Source organism: Crocodylus siamensis, chromosome 1, assembly GCF_052110815.1.
Source record: "Crocodylus siamensis isolate JL-2025a chromosome 1, ASM5211081v1, whole genome shotgun sequence".
Classification (NCBI taxonomy): Eukaryota; Metazoa; Chordata; order Crocodylia; family Crocodylidae; genus Crocodylus; species Crocodylus siamensis.
The window spans coordinates 45,790,759-45,810,432 of NC_143395.1; the positions used below are offsets into that span (position 1 = coordinate 45,790,759).

A 19,674-nucleotide genomic window follows, 5' to 3' on the forward strand; every position below is an offset into this window, starting at 1 on the left:
CATATTTTGGAAAATACTGAACCCCCTATCCCTAAATACCTTTTTTAATACATTGCCTACTTCTTGCTTTAAATGAGAATTTGGTGCATAGTAAATAAACATTGGTAAATTAATTTAAAAAAAACAAAACAAAAAAACAAAACAACACTTTAATATCAACCGGGAAGGACGTGGGCAGTGGGGTTCCGCAGGGCTCTGTCCTCGGGCCCGCACTATTCAACATCTTCATCAGTGATTTGGATGAGGGGGTAAAAAGCACCCTGTTCAAATTTGCTGATGACACTAAGATGTGGGGTGATGTGGGCACACTAGAAGGGAGCATCAGGCTTCAGTCAGACCTAGACAAGCTACAAGGGTGGGCAGATGTGAATAGGATGGGATTCAACACAGACGAGTGCAGGGTGATGCACCTGGGGAGGAACTACCGGCACCGTACCTACCGGTTGGGGAACTCCCCTCTTGTCAGCACGGAGGCGGAAAAGGATCTGGGGGTCATCACTGACTCCAAGATGAACATGGGCCGGCAGTGTGGGGAGGCAGTCAGGAAGGCCAACTGTACCTTGTCATGCATCGACACCTGCATCTCGTGCAGGTCCAAAGAGGTGATCCTCCCCCTCTATGCGGCACTGGTCAAGCCGCAGCTGGAGTACTGCATCCAGTTCTAGGTGCCGCACTTCAAGAGGGATGTGGACAGCATGGAGAGGGTCCAGAGGAGGGCCACTCGCATGATCAGGGGACAGCAGGGCAGGCCCTATGAGGAGAGGCTGCGGGACCTGAACCTGTTCAGCCTCTACAAGAGAAGGCTGAGGGGGGATCTAGTGGCCTGTTATAAATTAGTCGGGGGGGGATCAGCAGGCATTGGGGGAATCACTATTCCCCCATGCACTGCCAGGAGTGACCAGGAATAACAGTCACAAGCTGGCAGAGGGCAGGTTTAGGCTAGATATCAGGAAGCGCTACTTCACAGTCAGGGCAGCTAGGATCTGGAACCAACTTCCAAGAGAAGTGGTGCTGGCTCCTACCCTGGGGGTTTTTAAGAGGAGGTTGGATGAACATCTTGCTGGGGTCATTTGACCCCAGTATTATTTCCTGCCATGGTGGCAGGTCGGACTAGATGATCTACTCAGGTCCCTTCCGACCCTAGAAACTATGAAACTATGAAATATGAAAAAATATTGTGAAACAAACAATATCAGTATTATTATTGGGGAAAAAAGTCTTTCAGAAATTAAAACACTTACAGGCTCACCCTGATGTCCTTCTGGGCCAGGAGAACCAGGCTGTCCAGCTTCTCCCTTTAAAAGAAAAAAATAGTGCTAAAAAGGAAACTTAAGCATAAAAGTGTTCTCTCTCTGCAACCGCCTGTCCCCCAGCGAATTCAAATGGTAGCATATTATTTTTTTAGTCAGATGTAAAACAATAAAAAGACATCAAATCCACAACTGTAGACCCCCTAACAGCATTAACATCACATACTAGCAACATTAAAGTAAACATTTACCAGGAACTCAGCCAACCAGACACTTATAGCAACTCCCTTTATGGTCCCCTCATATTATAGGATGTTTACAACTGCTCCTCTCCCAAAACCTACAAAACAAATGTTTTTAAAAGACGTTCTAAAACAGAGAATGAATTGTCAACCCACTATTTTGTTCTTTATTTCCATAAAGAACGTAGAATACTTACCATTTATATATGCATTCTGCCATATAAACATGTAAGTGCTCTAGATAAAATAAGTGTACAATGTATGCACACGTGAAATTCCTCCCAATAGCAGTGCATAACACAGCTAGCTTTTCAACATAAAAACTTCATAAAATGCCCTGAACTAGGGATGGAGTGCCAATACTTCTCCTTATTACCCAAGCTGTTATTGTTGCAACTCCTAGACTAAAAATGTAACTAAAGCCCATCCTGATTCAAAATGTATTAAAGTTATTGTGCCCATGAGATACGGATCCTGGAACACCACCTTGCCCTGTTCTGCTCACTACATCATTACATAACTTAATAGTTTGCATGATACTAGCTTCAATATTATCCCATAGTTAGTTACATAGAATAAAAGACTAATAAAGTTGGAAGGTATCTTGGGACATCATCTACTCCAACTTCCTGCTCACAGCAAATGGTCCCACAACAACACTAGTCAAGACTATCTAACCTGTTAGCCTGCTCCTAAAAACTTCCACAGATGGAGACTCTACAATCTCTGAGGGTAGCTAAACATTGGAACAGCCTGCCCAGCCAGGCTGCGTCCAGATGAGTACAGCTATGTAGTATGTTCAGACATTCTCTGTGCTGCAAGAGTGGCACGGAGGGTTTTGACTCCTGGGTATCCATGGGTCAAAAAATCCCACAGAGAAAAATAGCAAAGCAGCACACATATGGGCAGTGTGCACCGCTCAAAAGCATAGTCAGGCCACCCAGAGCCACGCTGTGGCTGCAGGCCAGGCTCTACGCAGCAGGATCAATGCTGCTGCAGCCCTGGGAGGGCCCCAGAGCCCCATGCAAGGCTGCTGAAGCCAGCCTAGTGCTGGCCCTAAGCTCTCCTACCCCCGGGTAACTTGCCACATGCCACAGCACATGTGGCACAGGCATTCCCTGGGGACAACTAATGGCAGCACAAGGTGTGCTGCCATTAGTTGTCTCTGGGGAACCAAACGTCCACACCGCATGTGGATATGGCCACAGTGAGAAAGTACTCCGTAATAGCCAACATATTTTTTTCCTTGCTGAAATTTAGGTACTTCAGTTTTGTTCTGATCCCAGCATTCTTGTTCTGACCCCTGCAGCTACAGAGAAGAGTCTATTCTCCATGTAACAAACCCTTCAGGTATAACAAATCTCCTCACCAACCTCCAAGTATTCTCTTCTCAAAACTACATAAACCCAGTACTTTCAGCCTTTCCTTACAGATCATGTTTTTTCCAGATCTCTACTTGTTTTTGTCACTCCCCACTGGACTCTCCCTAATTAGTCAACATCTTCCTTGAAGTGACAGTGCGAAAACTGAGCAAAGTACCCCAGCCAAGTCCTCACTAGTGCAAAAAGAGCAGGAGAATTTGCTAGTGACATTCTTGATTTGTAAGTGACATGTCTATTAACATACTCAATATGCTCTTCACCATAGGAGCAAATTATTGACATATATTCAGTTTGTTGTTCAATGTGACCTCCAGTCCTTTTCTGCAAGACTGGAGTCTAGCCAGTCACTCTAAGCTACTGTGATTTTCTCCCTGCATATTTGTTCACTACTCTTCCCTACCTAAATATGACCGAGTTTCCAACGTCAGTTCACAGTTTAGCCAGGATAGACTCATGCTACATTTCCTATTCAGTCTTTGCACTGGAATAGTTTGCTCCAGCTCCAGCAAACTTAATAAAGCCTCCTTAAAGTGCAATTAGCAATCCTGGACTCCCTTTCTCCTCAGACTTGCCTCTAGCGTGTTCAGTCTACCAGCTCCCTAAGCTTGCTAAGTATGCTTTACTAAAGTCCAGAAAAGTAGACATGTATACTAAATTTCAGTGTGAAAAACGCTGCTTACATGTACATGTGTATCCAGTTTCAGTCTGAAATACATTTCATTGCCAAATAAGCTATTAAAGATTAGGTTTACTGCATACAACAATTCCCAAGCAACTTCACTATATTTCAGCTTTTTTACATAAATTGTTTGATGGCTGTTCATATTATTGATGATACAACTCAGACGCCCTATAAGTAATAAAAAATAGTTCGGGGGTTTATTATTGAAGGCATAAATATGCATTTAAACACTAAAATGTGGAGTCATTTGTTTGGACTAATACAATAAATGCTACATTTAAATAACAAAAAAGCAGGTTTGAGACTCATATCATCCAATTAGTGAAAAATAAAATGACTTTGATCCTGCCTGTGAAACAAAGTATTCCATATTATCTCTCTGGATCCAAGACCTCCACTTACAGCCTGAATCCCACCAGCCTCCTTTGTTGCTAAGAACTCTACTAAATTTAAATTGAGAAATAACTGACTAGAAAGGAGGAGTCAAAAGATGAGGAGAGAGTTGGAAACATTATTTTTAAACCTCTTCAGAATTACAAAATTAATCATCATACTAGGAGTCATACTGAGAAGGAGGATGAATAGGATAAAAACAAAAAAACAAAAATCCAAGTGTTGGGACAATGATAGATCCAAAGAAGTGAAATTTTATTATTGTGATAGGATAAATAAGCAGAAGCTTTCAAAGAGTTTGTGTGAACAATAGGAGAGAAATAAAGAAATTTTCTTCTGAAGTTTGAGGAGTGATTACTGACTGCAAAAGGGCAATTAATAATAATAAAATATTATTACTTAGGAGAAAATATGGAAGCTCTGCAGGGCAAGCAATAAAATTTTAAAACTGTTATCAAATGAATCAAACCAGTGGCCATTTCATATTTGCTTCCTTTATGTTTTTAAGGAGGCTAAAGAAAATTTTTGCCCCTTCAATTCTGGCATTTGGTTTAAGCATGCCTGTATGAGAAAAACAAAAGCATTAACATTCTTGAAATCAAACCTGGAGATTTAGTTCTCAGAAAAAGCAAGCTGCTGGTCCTTCCTTCTCCTCTAAGCCAAAGAATTTTCTGCTTATAAAGTATTTAAATGGGTTTACAACAAACCATTTATAGTGCAGTTTGGCTACCCAAAGTATTTCAGGAATGAACTGTGTTTAATTTGGATTTTAAACATGGAGTTTATGATTAGTTCCAAGCAACTCCTGAATTTTCTTTTGAAACAAAAGGATGGCTCATCAAAAATTATCATTCCAAATCCAAATTATCTGTACAATTACAAGATGTGAAAGAATAAGGCAGTTGTGTGTGGAGTAATCAAGTCCTATATACATTAATTCATGTTAAAGTCTACCAGAATACTATGACTTCTTCTGGAAGGACAGATCAATGTAGAAGTTTACACCAATAACAAGTTCAGTTATTTTGGTTTCTAACCTGCATACATCTGTGTGGAAATAAACATTCTTTAGAATTTTATTATCTAGGGATACAGGCCCAGCTGTGACTGTTTGGTCCAGATCAAATGCAGCAATAACATCTACTAAAAGGAAAACTCTGCTTCCAGACAGAAATCCTTTGGAAGCATGCCATCCCTTTTATGAAGAAGAATTTGTACATAGCTTTGTAAAGATACTCCAGGTACTTTGCAACATCTGTGTGGACAAGACCAGATTGTTAAATAAGTGTGGGTAGATGCATCTACCATAGGGTTGCCTGCTCCTCTGCTGCACAATAAACATTTGTGTGCCTACACTTATGCCACAGTAAACAGGGTACTTTATGCCTCAATAAAACATGATTATGCTTCTGCCATGTGACTATCCTGACACCCATACAACCATAATCATCAGAGCAGCTGATACCCAGGAAGTGCCCACTACCCTTTTGGATTTTCAGAACTCCACATCAGGGATCTTTGCTGTATTATTTCATGAAAGCATAAAGCTTAGCATTATTTTCTCTCAGTATTTATGCAATGTATGGAGTCTACATTTTAAATTGTAAATTCTTCAGAACAGGAATCACGATATTGTTTTCTGTGCTTTATACTGTGCCAAGAACCATGTTAGTACTTTAAAAAAAACAAAGCAAAAACAAAAAAAACCAAATTACACTTATCACCCTGTATGACTCTAGCAACCTGTGATCCTATAGAGCATACTGGTCTAATAGTTCAGTCTTAGCTTGGGTATTATTTGGGGTACCACTTTAGAGAAAGGATGTAGAGAAAGGGTGGAAAGCCCACTGAGGGATATTGTCTAGTCCGTGGCTGGTCCCTTGGCCCTGCTCAACCCAAGCACAGATGGCAACCCAGGCTATGGTGCAAGCAGCTGGTCTTGCTGTCCACTAGGTATGCAGTGGGGCTGTAGCGACATGGCAGCTGGACTCACTTCCTGGCAGCCCCGGCGGCAGCACCTTCCAACTGCCACGGGACCAGGTCCCACTGCCAAGGCAGCCCAGCTCCACATTTGCCTGAGACTGGTCTGCAGGTGGGCGAAGAGCAACACTAGGAACACAGGGCAGTGACAGCGTGGGGCCAGGGCCCAAGATCCTTGCCTTTGCCCCACCAATCCCATTCCCAAATGCCACTCCCTGCCCGCCCATGCCCCATCTGGGCCATGCATGGAGTAGAGGTGCGATTCACTTCCCACACACCCTTAAAACAGGAACCAGTTCTGTGGGCAAAGGTATGTGGGGGGTAGATCACAGCTCTGTCTTGCTCACCAGCCCACGAGCCTGAGGTCTCCACAGAGACCAGCCAGGAACCCTGGCGGCAAGGCATGGCTAGGTGGATGGGATTGGGCTGCTTAGGGAGTTTTGGTGATCTGTTGAGTGAGGAGGGGATGCTGATTTGGCCTGCAGCAGCTTACCAAAACTCCCTGTCTGGCTTGCAAGCCCAAATAATTGTCAAGCCCTGATGTAAAAGAACTAGAGATGGCAGAAGTGACTGACTAAGATGATAAAGGAGTTGGAAAATGTACCATATAAGAAAAAGTTAAAAAGAATTAAGTATGTTTGGCTCAGAGAAAAAGAGATAAGGGAGGACATGGCAGAAGTTTTAAAATATTCGAAAGACTACCCCCAAAAATGGAAACTCATTTCCTCTGCCACCGATATGTATGACAATGTGTTTAAACTGCAGTTAAACAAATTTAGATAACATCTCAGGAAAAAAAAAATTAACTGTAAGAGCAGTGGGACAATAACAAGGGGCACTGAAAGACCGGGGAGGGGGAGTTGCGCTCAACCAGAAGCAGCAGCACATTACTTCAACCTGACTCCTCAGTGTCTACATAGATTGGGGACTTCAATGGGGCTTTTTGGTGCTTTTAGCTAAGGTTGATTCAATCAGTTATTAGATAGAAGCGCCCCAAAAAACCCCCACTACAGCACACAATCTCTACAGTTGTTGGGAAAACTGGATGCAGCTAAGGTGCTGCCTCTTCTGGGTATGTGCTGGGCTGAATTCAGGAGCGCACTGAATTTCTCCATGTCTCCAAGCAGTAAAGATGCCTAGGAAAGCTGAAGTTTTTTTGCAAGAAAGCTGGATAGGCATCCAGCCTTAGGAAAGGCCTTAGGAACAGCAAATCCTGCATTTGTTCAGGAGACTCAACTGGATGAACCTTAACACTCTTTCAAAAACATAATTCTATGACTAAGAAACGCAAATCTCTGAAAAATTTCAAAGAACTTCAGAACAACCACACCATTCAAAAGTCAAATCATTCAAACATGCTCTTGTTATCAAAAATGCAAAAAAGGAAACAAAAAAAATCTAGAAAGTAATATAAAAATTATTATTCAACCAATTAATATGTAGCAAGATGGCATCAATGGATTTAAATTAAAAAAAAGATAAATAGAAGGCACAATAGACAGCTCCTAGACTGGAAGCAATGATTTATTTAACATTCTCTCAGAACAAATACGTTCAAGAAATTTTGGAAGAGGATAGGGAAAACTTCAGCAGAAATCTGTTTCAAACATAGCCTGCATGTTACCGCTCTGATTTTGATTACAGCAAACCCAAAATAAAATGATCTTTTATAGTAAGCAGATGTTAAAGGCAAACTGACAAAATGTTAGAATGAAGCAGAAATGTGTCTTGTATTAGCTATTGTATTATGAAACAAAAAAGGTGCAAGTGATTTCTCATATGTTCAATAGCAGATTAACACTCATATAAACAAGAGAAAATGATTTCTCAAACTACTTTTTGATATGCATATAGAACAAAAGAAGAAATAGTGACTCAAGTCCATCATACTCTTATAGTAGAGTAGTTATATAAATGACAAAGGATCATTAACATGTGTTTTAGTTGGAATTTAGACATTTCCAAAATTTATTACATAATGCATAGTTTGTTTACTGTAAGGATAAAGACAGATCTATATACTTTCAAAATAAGTGTTGTGTTGCGTTATGTTGCGTTGCACAGATATAGGCCATGGAACCTATGCATTTTTAGGCAGAATAGTCCAGCTAACCAGCTCCCTATTAATTTGTTAGAAATGCTGCAAAAAGTTCTACCTCAAATTAAGTTTTTTAAATGGAACCAAAAACTCTAAGATTTTAGAATACCAGAGATGTGAATAGTCATTTGGCAGATTTTGAACAGAACTAAGAAATTCTGAGTTTACATATTTAAATACTAGGAGGCAGAGAAACAGTTTATTTCCACACTCCTAGAGATAACTTTGAAGTTCAGTGATTTTGCCAACATTAAATGAATTATTTAGGAGAACAGAACTATTATCAAGTAGTTTAGCTGGCACTAAACAGCTTCATTTCATATACTGCTTATAGATGAAGGTGAATTCTTTGTATCAGACAAACAGAGACATAATGCACATTTGGGGCTAGATTTTATCCTCCAAAGTACATACAGTACAGTAGGCTATTTTTCCCCTTACACTTCTTCATTTCCCTTAGCCATTGTAATAATTCAAGTTGTAAAATATTTTAGGGATGTGGAGGGTAGAGGAGGGGGTGCTTGCACATTATACATCTCTCTCTCTGCATGTGCATCACATGTCTTAAGAGACCACACATTTAAAGAAATATAAATGAAAATATTTCTCTCTCTCAGAAATATCCTTTGAAAATCATAGCATTGAGTTCAGTTATGAAAATGACATGTGTTTCTATTGCCTTTAATAAGCTTCAGATCAAGGCTTTGGCTAATACCAAATCAGTAACAAACTTTACCATATCTGGTTATAATCCACAGAATGAAGTATACAAATAAAGAAATTAAGAGCAACGTGTATGTAAGACTTGGATAAGTAATGTATAGATCATACCTTGAAACCAGGACTTCCAGGTAATCCATCCTTCCCATTTCTCCCAGGTTCTCCCTGTGGTAACAGTTAACTTCATATTATTAGTTGTTTTAACAACATAAAATTAAAAACACATAAATTCATCCTTACAGAACTTACAGGTCGTCCATGCACCCCTGGAAAACCTGAATCACCTTTTTCTCCTTTTGCACCCTGGAAAATATAATTAAGTCAGCAACAATCATTAAGGGAAATACTATTCAAATAGTATCCAAAATAATCAATCACGCACTTAGTCTATAAGTCATACAGTTTGCTTTCATTTCTATGAAAGATTGCTTTAGAATGATCTATATATACATACAAGACAACATATTTTGCAAAACTGAGGTGTTGCCATGCCATTTACACAGTAGTAAAATAAATATAATAACAGTCCTTGAGTCAAGTAGTTACAATTTAGACATACTAGAAAATGTAAAGGGGGGCAAGAATGCATATGCATGGTCCCTAGGAGACATTAAATTTTATGGCACAATGGGATCTGATCCCCAATCCTAACAATTATGTCTCCTGCCGTGCCATATGTACATGGCAGGACACAAAAATCAGACACCAATCATTCTCCACTGGCACAGCTGGCCAGCACATGTAGAGCCCAAGATCCCAGGTTTCATGTACATTGGCAAGTTGAAAACTGGGTATCCCAAACAAGAGAATCAAATCAGCTTCCTCTGTTCTTCAGTTTCAAAGCCAGGTACCTGGCAGGGCTGCATACAAGGCTACTAGATGCCGAGCTTTATATGGAGGGAGTTAATTGGCTCCCACCCACTACAAGATCTAGCCAGGCACCCAGCTTTGACACTGCCAAGCTTGGGGAGCTGATTAGCTCCTCTTAACACATGAAGAACCTCAAGCAGCCTTGGATGGATTTGGACTGCCCCAGTCCCAATGCCAACAATTAGGAAGAAGGCACCTCATCACCTGAAGGTAGGAAAGGCCCTTTTCACAATGCTTACCATCAGCTGATTGTTGGCATGGGGACTGGGCATGGTACATATACAATCTGAGAGGTCATAGAAACTAGCCACAAGAACTTTCTAGATTATCTCTGAAAAGTGGCGATCGGGGGAGGCCCCAGATGATTGAAAAAGGGTAATTATAGTGCCCATCTTTAAGAAAGAGAAGAAGGATTCAGAGAACTACAGAGCAGTCAGCTGCACCTATGTCCCTGGAAAAATCATGGAGGAGGTCAAAGAATCCTCAAAGTATCCATTTCTAAGGACCTGGAGGAAAAGATGGTGATTAGGACCAGTCAGCATGGATTCACCAACAGCAAGTCATGCCTGACCAACCTGATTGCCTTCTATGATGAGATAACTGGCTCTGTGGATGTGGAGAAAACAATGGATGTGGTATACCTTAACTTTAGCAAAGCTTTTGATACTATCCCCAACACCGTTCCTGCAAGCAAACTGAGGAAGTATGGGTTGGATCAATGGACTGTAAGGTGGATAGAAAGCTGGCTAGATTGTCAGGCTCAACAGGTAGTAATCAATGGCTCAATGTCTAACTGGCAACCGGTATCAAGTAGAGTGCCCCAGGGGTTTATCCTGGGGCCAGTTTTGTTCAATATCTTCATTAACGATCGGGAAGATAGGATGGATTACATCCTCTGGAAGTTCCAAGATGACAACAAGCTGGGGGATATAGTACATATGCTGGAGGGTAGGCCAAGGATTAAGAGTGACCTAGAAAAATTGGAAGATCGGACCAAAAAAAAATCCCATGATGTTCAATAAGGACAAATGCAGTCCTGCATTTAGGATGGAATAATCCCATGAATTGGTACAGACTGGGAACTGACTAGCTCAAAAGCAGATGTACAGAAGAGGACCTAGGGGTTATGGTAGACAATAAGCTAGATATAAGTCAACAGTGTGTCCTTGTTGCCAAGAAGGCTAACAGCATACTGGGCTGCATTAGGCGGAGCACTGCCAGCAGATTGAGGGAAATAATTATTCCCTTCCAGATTGAGGGAAATAATTATTCCCTTCTATTCAGCACTGGTGAGGCAACATCTGGAGTACCGTGTTCAGTTTTGGGCCCCCCACTACAGAAAGGATGTGGACAAATCGGAGAGAGTCCAGCAGAGAGCAACAAAAATGGTTCAGGAGCTGGGGCACATGACCGATGAGGAGAGGCTGAGGGAACTGGGCTTATTTAAGCTGCAGAAGAGAAGACCGAGTGGGGATTTGGTAGCAGCCTTTAACTACCTAAAGGGTGGTTCCAAAGAAACTAGAGCTAAACTGTTCTCAGTGGTGACAGAACAAGGAGCAATGGTCTCAATTTGCAGCAAGGGGGGTTTAGGTTGGATATTATAAAAAAACTTCCTTACTAGGAGGGAGGCAAAGTATTGGAATAGGTTACCTAGCGAGGTCATGGAATCTCCATCCTTCAAGGTTTTTAAGGTCCAGCTTGACAAAGCCCTGGCTGGAATGATATATTTGGGGATGGTCCTGCTTTGAGCAGGGGGTTGGACTAGATGACCTCATGAGGTCTCTTGCAACTATAATTTTCTATGGTTTTGTGATTGTATATATGTGGAATATTTTTATCGCTAGTTTGCCATTTAATATAAAATTGGCTGAATATGTGGCATGTTGCTATGTTTGGTGTGATTAACACATTAATCATGCTATAACCACAACATCTGCCCTGGGTCTATAGCATACTTGTATTTTTATAAAGTCAATATTGCATCTCTCCCAGTGTTTCAGGTTTTGACATTTTGTTTATTCAGATATCAGCTGACAACTCTTCTTGAAGATGTCCAATTCTATTCTATTTCAATGTGACAAATCACAACATGTGAGATTATTTCTTGGTAACACAATCTGTAGTTACATTCATTTGTACATGCATTTCATATGCATGTACGTACGCATACATACACATACATGTACGTACGCATACATACACATACATGTAGTCACTGTATTCCATTGAAAAGTCAAAATGTGACGGATGAAGAGTATATGAATAAAAAGAGAAGCTCAACTAGACATCCAGATGCATACTAGCACACATCTTGCCTTAGGAGAGTGAACATAATCTACCCAGGGAGTCAGATAGCTCTCTCTCTCTCATTGGGTAATTTAGGTAATTCCAAAGCACACATGCCCTAGGCATACAGCCATCTACAGGCAGGCAAGAGAGAATACAAAATGCAATGTAAGTCACAAGAAGAGGAGTGAATCACACCCCTCATATGTCCAATTCAGGGCTATATGTTATGGATTGATTTCTAGCAGAAGAAATTTGTGGGAAATTTTCACCTCCAGAAATGTTTCCAGGCGAGGAAGCAGTGCAGGTGTTCAGCCTGCAACTGCTCCCTCCTCCCTGGTCTTCATGCCTCTGCAAGACTAGAGTGATCCCAATATAGGGACAGTATGGGGAGAAGTGGCTGCTCCACTTCTATTCCCAGGGAAGAGTAAAGCTGCAGGAAAAATGGATGTTTATCGTGCTGCAATCATCTGATCCCTGCAGAGTTCCTGCCTCTGGCAGGAGGGCTGGACTCTATGATTTCACAAAGTCCCTTCCAGCCCCTAATGTCTATGAAATCTATGAAAAAGACTCCCCACCCTTCCCATGACAGGGAACAACCAATCGGAGAGGTAAGTGGCTAGCAGAGCAAAGCCCACAGCTAGTTCACCAGATCAGGCAGTTCCCAGATGATGTACACAGCATAATGGCATTTAAAGGCTGTGGGGCCAGGAACCAGAGTGACAAAAACCTCTGCAAGGCCACTCTGCCTTCCCCCTACCTTTTAAATCACTACCCTGCCATCCAGCTGGGCAATGGCAGTGGCAATGGAAATCATGGGGCTCGGGGAAGCTCTCTGCAAGCCTGCTTCTGCCCCTGCTGGGTTTTAAATCATTGTCCTGTGCCCAGCTGAGCAGTGGGAGTGATAAGAGGAAGCCAGCAAGACTGGTACCTAGGTTTGGGGACACACTGCAGATCCCAGTTCCCAACCTGCCACTGCTGCCCCTGTTGCCCACCTTGCAGTCCCTGGTTTGGGGGAGAAGCAGGGAGCAGCAGTGGCTGCTTCCCTCCCCTCCCAATCTGGTCTGGGAAGGAAATAAAAAAAATTCTTTCTGGGTCCCACAAGAAACCAGCAAAAGCCTTTGGACATAGGATTACTAGACCTCTTCCACACTACAGAGCTAATTTATACCCCAATCTGGGGACCACAAACACAACTTCACATCACACGCACTTAAGCTACAGCTCCCTGTCAGATACTATTATCCACCCCTTCCAAAAACTTATTTGGAGTGTTCAAATGAGCACGCATATTTGTGCTGCTGCTACTTGTCCCTGGGGAATGCTCCATACTTGTGCTCTGGCACTGGGCAAATTGTCCCAGATGGGGTAGGGGAGGTCAGGGCCAGCCAAGGTGCTGCATTTCCTGGGGACCTCCTGGGGCTACAGCAACAGTGATCTGGGTGCATGGAGCTTGGCCAGCAGCTAGAGTGTGGCTGTAGCTGACCAGGCTTCAGTTTCATGACACATACACTGCCACTATCTGTTCCACCCCACTTTTTTTGGTGCACCTTTCTTTGTTTGTTTTTTGATACCAGCAAAGCACTTGCATGCTCATGTGGGCACACCCATCTCATTTAAGCTTGAAGAAATTCTTTGTTCCCATTACTTTGTTTTTTGGAAGAAAACTGAACAGTTTATTTTTTCTGATACTTAGAAATGTTCTTCTTATTTTCCATCTAAATGTATAAATAGCAAGTTTGTGGCCATGTGATCTTCAGCCTAAAATGCTCTTCATGTTCCCTTATATTCATACCATATACATGTAAAGATCATATCCCCTCTCAATCTCCATTTAGCTGAACTAAATAAGTCAAGCTTCTTTAATATTCTATTATAAAAAAGGTATTCATTCCCCTATTTTAGTGACCTTAGTAGTTAGGTCACTCACCGAAGAGGCTGGAAACTTGGGCTCTAGGCCTTGCTCAGCTTGAAAAGATTTGAGCCTCTCGCTCCCTTTTCTTAGAAAGTGAGTTAACCACTAGCCTAGGTAGGAAGGCCTGGGAGCATCCTCTCTATTCTTTCTGTTGAAACTGGGCAATGGGGTAAACAGAAATGAAAGCACAGAAGGAGTGAATGCAAAAAATCTCAACTGCAGCTGAGTGATGAGAACTCAGAGGAGAACCTCTCCAAGGTCCCCAGGACCCCAGATAAAGCTGCTGGGGTCAGCCTGGTGCTAGTCTCAGTGTCTACTACCTCACCTGAGGTAACCTGCCACATGCCAGAGGGCATGTGGCACAGGTGTTCCCTGGGCACACCTAGCAGCAGCACTAGGTATCCTGCTGCTAGTTGTCTCCAGGGAACCAACTGTCTACACTTGTGTGGACAGGGCCAATGGGTTCACTGTTTTAGTATGCCTTCTTTGGGAGCAGAGGCTAAGATGATCCTTATGCATTTTATATTAAATGTAAAAGAATACCGTACATAAAAAGCATGGTGTCATAACCCAGGCTTCTCTTCTTCTCAGCCAGTCCCTAGTTTTGAGTGGCATGCACTGTCCCCACGTACACTGTGCTGCTTTTTTCTTTTTGTGCAGCGTTTTTGACCCCTGGCTATTCAGGGGTCAAAAAAACCCCAAACCACCACACTGCTCCCTTGTAGTGCAGAGAACAACTGAACGTGTGATATGTGGCACCACAGACATGTCTGCATTGCCACATACCACACGGCCATGCTCATCTGGACATGGCCATTGATGGTTTATCAGGGACTTCAGCAGGGTGAAATAAGATTGTACTTATATTTGATGGCACATTGGGCAACTTAGATGCACTGAATATAGGTGAAAATGTCTGCATGAGTAAGGACCAAAGGATTTACACTTGCATAAATAAAAGCTATTTCGAAATTTCAGCATATCAGTACAATGCTTGTAATTTCATCTGTCTTTAATTTAAACTTGCCTTTTTTCCATAAACTCCTGGTGGTCCTTGATCTCCTTTAGGGCCCTTCTCACCCTAAATCAAAATACATATAAAGAAGTTATTTTACTTTTAAAAATGGAGTCAACTAATTATACACCATTATAAACATTAAGTATTCCAACTGACTGACTGACTGATGGAAATGCATCACATATCGACATAGGCAGACAAGATTCTTTGGGTAAATCCGGTATCTTTCATTAAACCAACTAAAATACTTAGAAAATGTATCTTTTGCAAGCTTTTGGGTACAAACATATCAACATCAACTCGTGGCAGACTATTGCCCAGGACTACCCCAAATGGGGGAAGTCTGCTGCAAGGATCTCTGTACTTTGAAATCCTACAATAACAATATACATATAAAAAAGGTGGGAGAGGCAGAAACAGTTTGTTGCAGACTGAATCAAGAATCCGGAGCCACCCACTGCACATGAAAACGCATGCCCCAGTTGCAACAGTCTGTTGGTCCCAGATTGGCCTCATCAGCCATCTTTGAACACAGAGATAAGACAATCATGGCAGGCAATCAATCAATCTCAATTGTGAGGAACTGCTGAAGATAAAGATAAGGCATATAAAACAGAATCATATTCCTTAGATTGGAACTATAGTTTAACTCACATTTGCTATTGAGTACATTTGATATAGAACTCAAACTTGCTATATCAGAAAATAATAATATTCTGTGAACAGGGAAGTTAACTAATTCCACAATACGAACTGAAGCATTCGATTTTATGGTGGAAGCAAGGAACAGAGTAGCCAAATACAAGGAAACTCGGTGTATAAAGTTATATCGCAAATACAAGGAAATATATAGCACAGATGCAACTGAATAGATTACTATCTGAAATACAGAGTCAGACCAAGAGATACAGTTGAGAATAAACTAAATACAGACTTCACAGTACGAACTCTCACAAGCAAAGGGCACAACTGTGCAAGTTAATGAATGCCTTGATGGAGAGGTACCTCTAAGAAAAAAAAAGAAAATGTCTGCTACCTCTTAAGAAATACTCATCAACTTGAAGGCCTCACGCCTTTGTTTTCAATGGAAGCCCCACTTCCATAAGTGCCTAAATGGAAGTTTAGCTCTTTGAAAATCTAACCCCTATTGTGGGCTGTATATTTTTGAAAACCCGAGTTAAAATATATTTATTAGGAAGAACTTAAGAAATAAAAATCAATAAGGCAATTAATAAATTGGAGATGTAATTGAGGGATCTACTCTTCGTTATTCAAGAATGTATTAGATAGGACATATATAGGATAGCATAGCAGAGTCCTTCAAGAACCTGAGGGTCACACTGGAGTATGCAAATACAATATAAAGAATGCAAAATGCAATGTAATGCAGTGCAAAATGCAATATAATGATTCCATTATTCTGACATACTATTTACAAAGAAAGCTATAATGAAGATGTAAAGCTATTCAATATAGATTCTGATTTAAAGCTCAAAGGAATCAATGGAAGTTTTTATGTTAAGTTCATGGGTTGTGATAAGGACCATAATGTGTGCCATCCACACAATTCCCATAATCACAACAGATCATCTCCAATATTAGCTTTACTTATTGTGTGTTTATACATACATTTAAAAGCATTTATAGACATCGTATTAAAATTTTATCATTAGCTGTTAGAAAGTAGATATTGAACAATCCCTGCTGCATGGGTAATATTAAAAGAAACATTTAGTTTCAACCTTTGGTGCTGGCATCCCATGTAATCCAGGAAAACCAGGAAGTCCACGTTCACCCTAGAACAACAAATATATTATATATCCTTACATCTAATAATATATTAAAATAACAACCCATTCGTAAACAAAATGTGATTAACAAATAATTAAAGACTTGAAATAAACCAGCTCATCTGAATCTCACTGAAGACAACCCAAAGAGGCACGCTGACTTCAGTAGGCTGTGGGTAAAAGACACACTGCTAGCAGTGGAAATATCAAGGGTATTTGAGAATTTGTAATAAAAATTTTACTGTACTTTCCAATCAAGATCACCCTACATTAGCTACAACAAGAAGACTGAGAGGCATTTGGTGAAATCTGGCACTCTGTATAATTACAAAACAGATAATATAACGCAGTGGTTCTCAAACTGTGGGTTGTGAACCCCCAGGGGGTCACAAGCATTTCAAGAGGTCACAAACTTCTCTTCCTTCCCCAACATGCAAACGCTCTGCCTGCTTCCCCTCCCCAGCAATGATGCATATGTTCTTGGACTCGCCCACGCTGGATGCGTCTCCTTTGTTTTCTAATCTGGGGGCATTTGGGTTAGTTAAGATCAGTATTTAACCTGTCAACAGTTCGACTAACTGCATGCGACTGAGTGCGAGATTTCCCTTCACACAAGTAGGATATTTTGAATCGGGGTTTTCAGCAGTTGTCACTATAAAGAGCAAAAATAAATAGGAAGCACGCAATGAGACTGGCAGTCTCGAAAATAAAGCCCAGGTTTGAAAAACTAAGCAGTACCAAGCACGCTCATCCTTCTCAGTAAAAATTATTGATAGTTTTAAATTTGACTTTTTTTCAGTGAAACATTTCTAAATTTGATAACTTTATAAAGTGTTTTTTTGACAAATATGTCATTTACTATACAAAGGGTAAATGTACTTTATTTGTCTCCTACCTAAATCCTAATGAAATCAATAGCTTTAATAATGGGGGGGAGGGTCGCATGAATTTATGTATATTATTTTACGGGGTTGCAGTATCACAAAATATGAGAACCCCTGATATAATGCATTATATTACATACAGCAATGATGTACATACATCCAAAATGGCTATATATTCTGGTCCTCCCTCCATGGCGGGCAGGAAGGAAGGGACAATCTGTGCTTTTATATAAAAAGTCTACCATGGCCCTCTGGAACAGTCCAGTTCTATTCTGTGAGAAACAGAAATGTCCTAACGAAGGGATACTTTCACATGTTTCCTTGAATCTTTCAAAAGTTGGCTATCCATTTGATCTGTTCATTCATTCAATACACTTCATCCCATTACATTGGAAGAGAATGTGTTAGTATTTAAAATATTTTAAAGCAGTAAAATTTACAGTATAATTTAAAACAGTTTGAATAAATAGGTTTTTTTCTCCATAAGAAAAATATCTTGATGAACACAGTTGGCAAAAAAGGACACTTTAAAAAATCCTCCCACATTTCTGTCAGGGAATTTCATTAGCATAGCTTTGTTTATATTCTTGGCCTTCCTAGTCTCATTACAATTGCCAGATGTCAGGATTCCCTAAGTTTTTGTCATTGATTATGAAGCTCTTTACTTGATGATTTATTATGAAGATTTCTGAAACAATTTCAAGACAAGTCTTAATTAAAACTTCCCACTACCTGACTAAACCAGAAAAAACTGTTAGTTTGCTTTGGTAGATAGATTTTAATTTAAAAATCAGGCAAGACATTTGTTTACCATGTATTTTCTGGTTAACATATCTTATCTCTACTCAGATGCACTATTTAAAACCCCCAGAAAACTGGTTTACATTATATAACTTACTGAGTAACAATAGGGTGTCTACAGACATTTAGAAAGTGTCTCTGATGGGCTGCCTAACTCGTGGCATTTTACACAAAGCACCATGAGTTAGAGCACCATTGACCCCAACAAGCATTCACCTGCTGGGTAAGGGGGAGCCGGAGGAGGCAGGAAGGGGCGGGGGGAACAAGCCTGCCTGCACTGGCCCTGGTTAGCAGGAGATGTTCCATAAGCCTCTAATGAGACTGCCAAAATGCCCCGCTCCCCAGGGCTACCCCTCCATCAGGATTCAAGGAGGATGTCAAAACACCCCTCTCACCAGCCCAACCCCACCCCCAGCCATGCCAAAGCCAAGTCAGCAGCTATGTGCTGCCCTTGTCAAGAGGCTCAGGCAGGGGTGGGAGACAGGAGCCCCCCACATCATGCCTCCCCTCCCCATTATCCTGGCTAGAGTATTGGGGAATCCATGCTAGGCCTGTGAGGTAGGAGGAGATCCCTTCCCACACCCTGTGGCCAAGCCTTTTGACTGGCATCACACAGCTTCTGACTCACCTTTACTATAGCCAGAGCTGGGGAGAAGGGTGGAGGGAACAGAGTCCCCTCACCTTGCTTAGCTTCCCTCAAGATGGCCACAGGGATACCTTCCCCGCTCCTCCCACTCTCCTCTCTGTGATAGCTCCAGAGGCCTGGCTGGGCTGGTGCAAACACCATCCTAACCCTGCAAAGTTGCATGGGATGCAGGTGGAATCACCCATACTTACCCTCGCAGGGAAGCTGAACAAAAGTTCCCTAAGGCGCTCTGCTCTAGAGCGCCTTCAGCTAATAGCTGATTTAACAAGGGTTAATTTTTCACATGATGAGTCTTTTGAAAAGTGCTCTACAGATTTGCATATGTGTTATCTCATGGCTGTAGAGCACTTTCAGGGGGCTTATCACATGAAAAATGTAACCTGTGTAAGCGCCCATAATTTATCATGTGCATGTTAAGAAGGTTCCAAATTGGAGAGTGGCTGAAAAATATTTAAACCATTAATCAGTATTCAGGATTGGATACTATTAGCTAAAAAACAAAATACAAACAAATCAGAGGGAAATGAAATAATGAATATTAAATTTCCAATATTCATCATAGTTGTACATAGACCCTCTGACCTACAGCCTGTTGCACGCTGGCAAACTCCTAGGCTTATGAAGCCCTAGTGAAGTCATTGGGGCTGTACACTGGTTTACAGCTCCTGCAGCTTGCAGAATCCTGATGAAGTAATGACGATTAGAAAATTAGTCCTA

General features: G+C 41.3%; 1 protein-coding gene across 1 annotated transcript in view; it reads right to left on the reverse strand.

The window, feature by feature from the left end:
- COL21A1 (collagen type XXI alpha 1 chain) overlaps positions 1-19,674 on the reverse strand; it is a 233,964-nt gene that overhangs the window by 82,880 nt on the left and 131,410 nt on the right. Inside the window, exons 13-17 of the mRNA XM_090034162.1 lie at positions 16,579-16,632; positions 14,846-14,899; positions 8,997-9,050; positions 8,859-8,912; positions 1,242-1,295 (exon numbers count right to left, since the gene is read on the reverse strand). Coding sequence (XP_089890288.1) covers positions 1,242-1,295; positions 8,859-8,912; positions 8,997-9,050; positions 14,846-14,899; positions 16,579-16,632 — 270 coding nt within the window. The remainder of the gene's footprint in view (positions 1-1,241; positions 1,296-8,858; positions 8,913-8,996; positions 9,051-14,845; positions 14,900-16,578; positions 16,633-19,674) is intronic.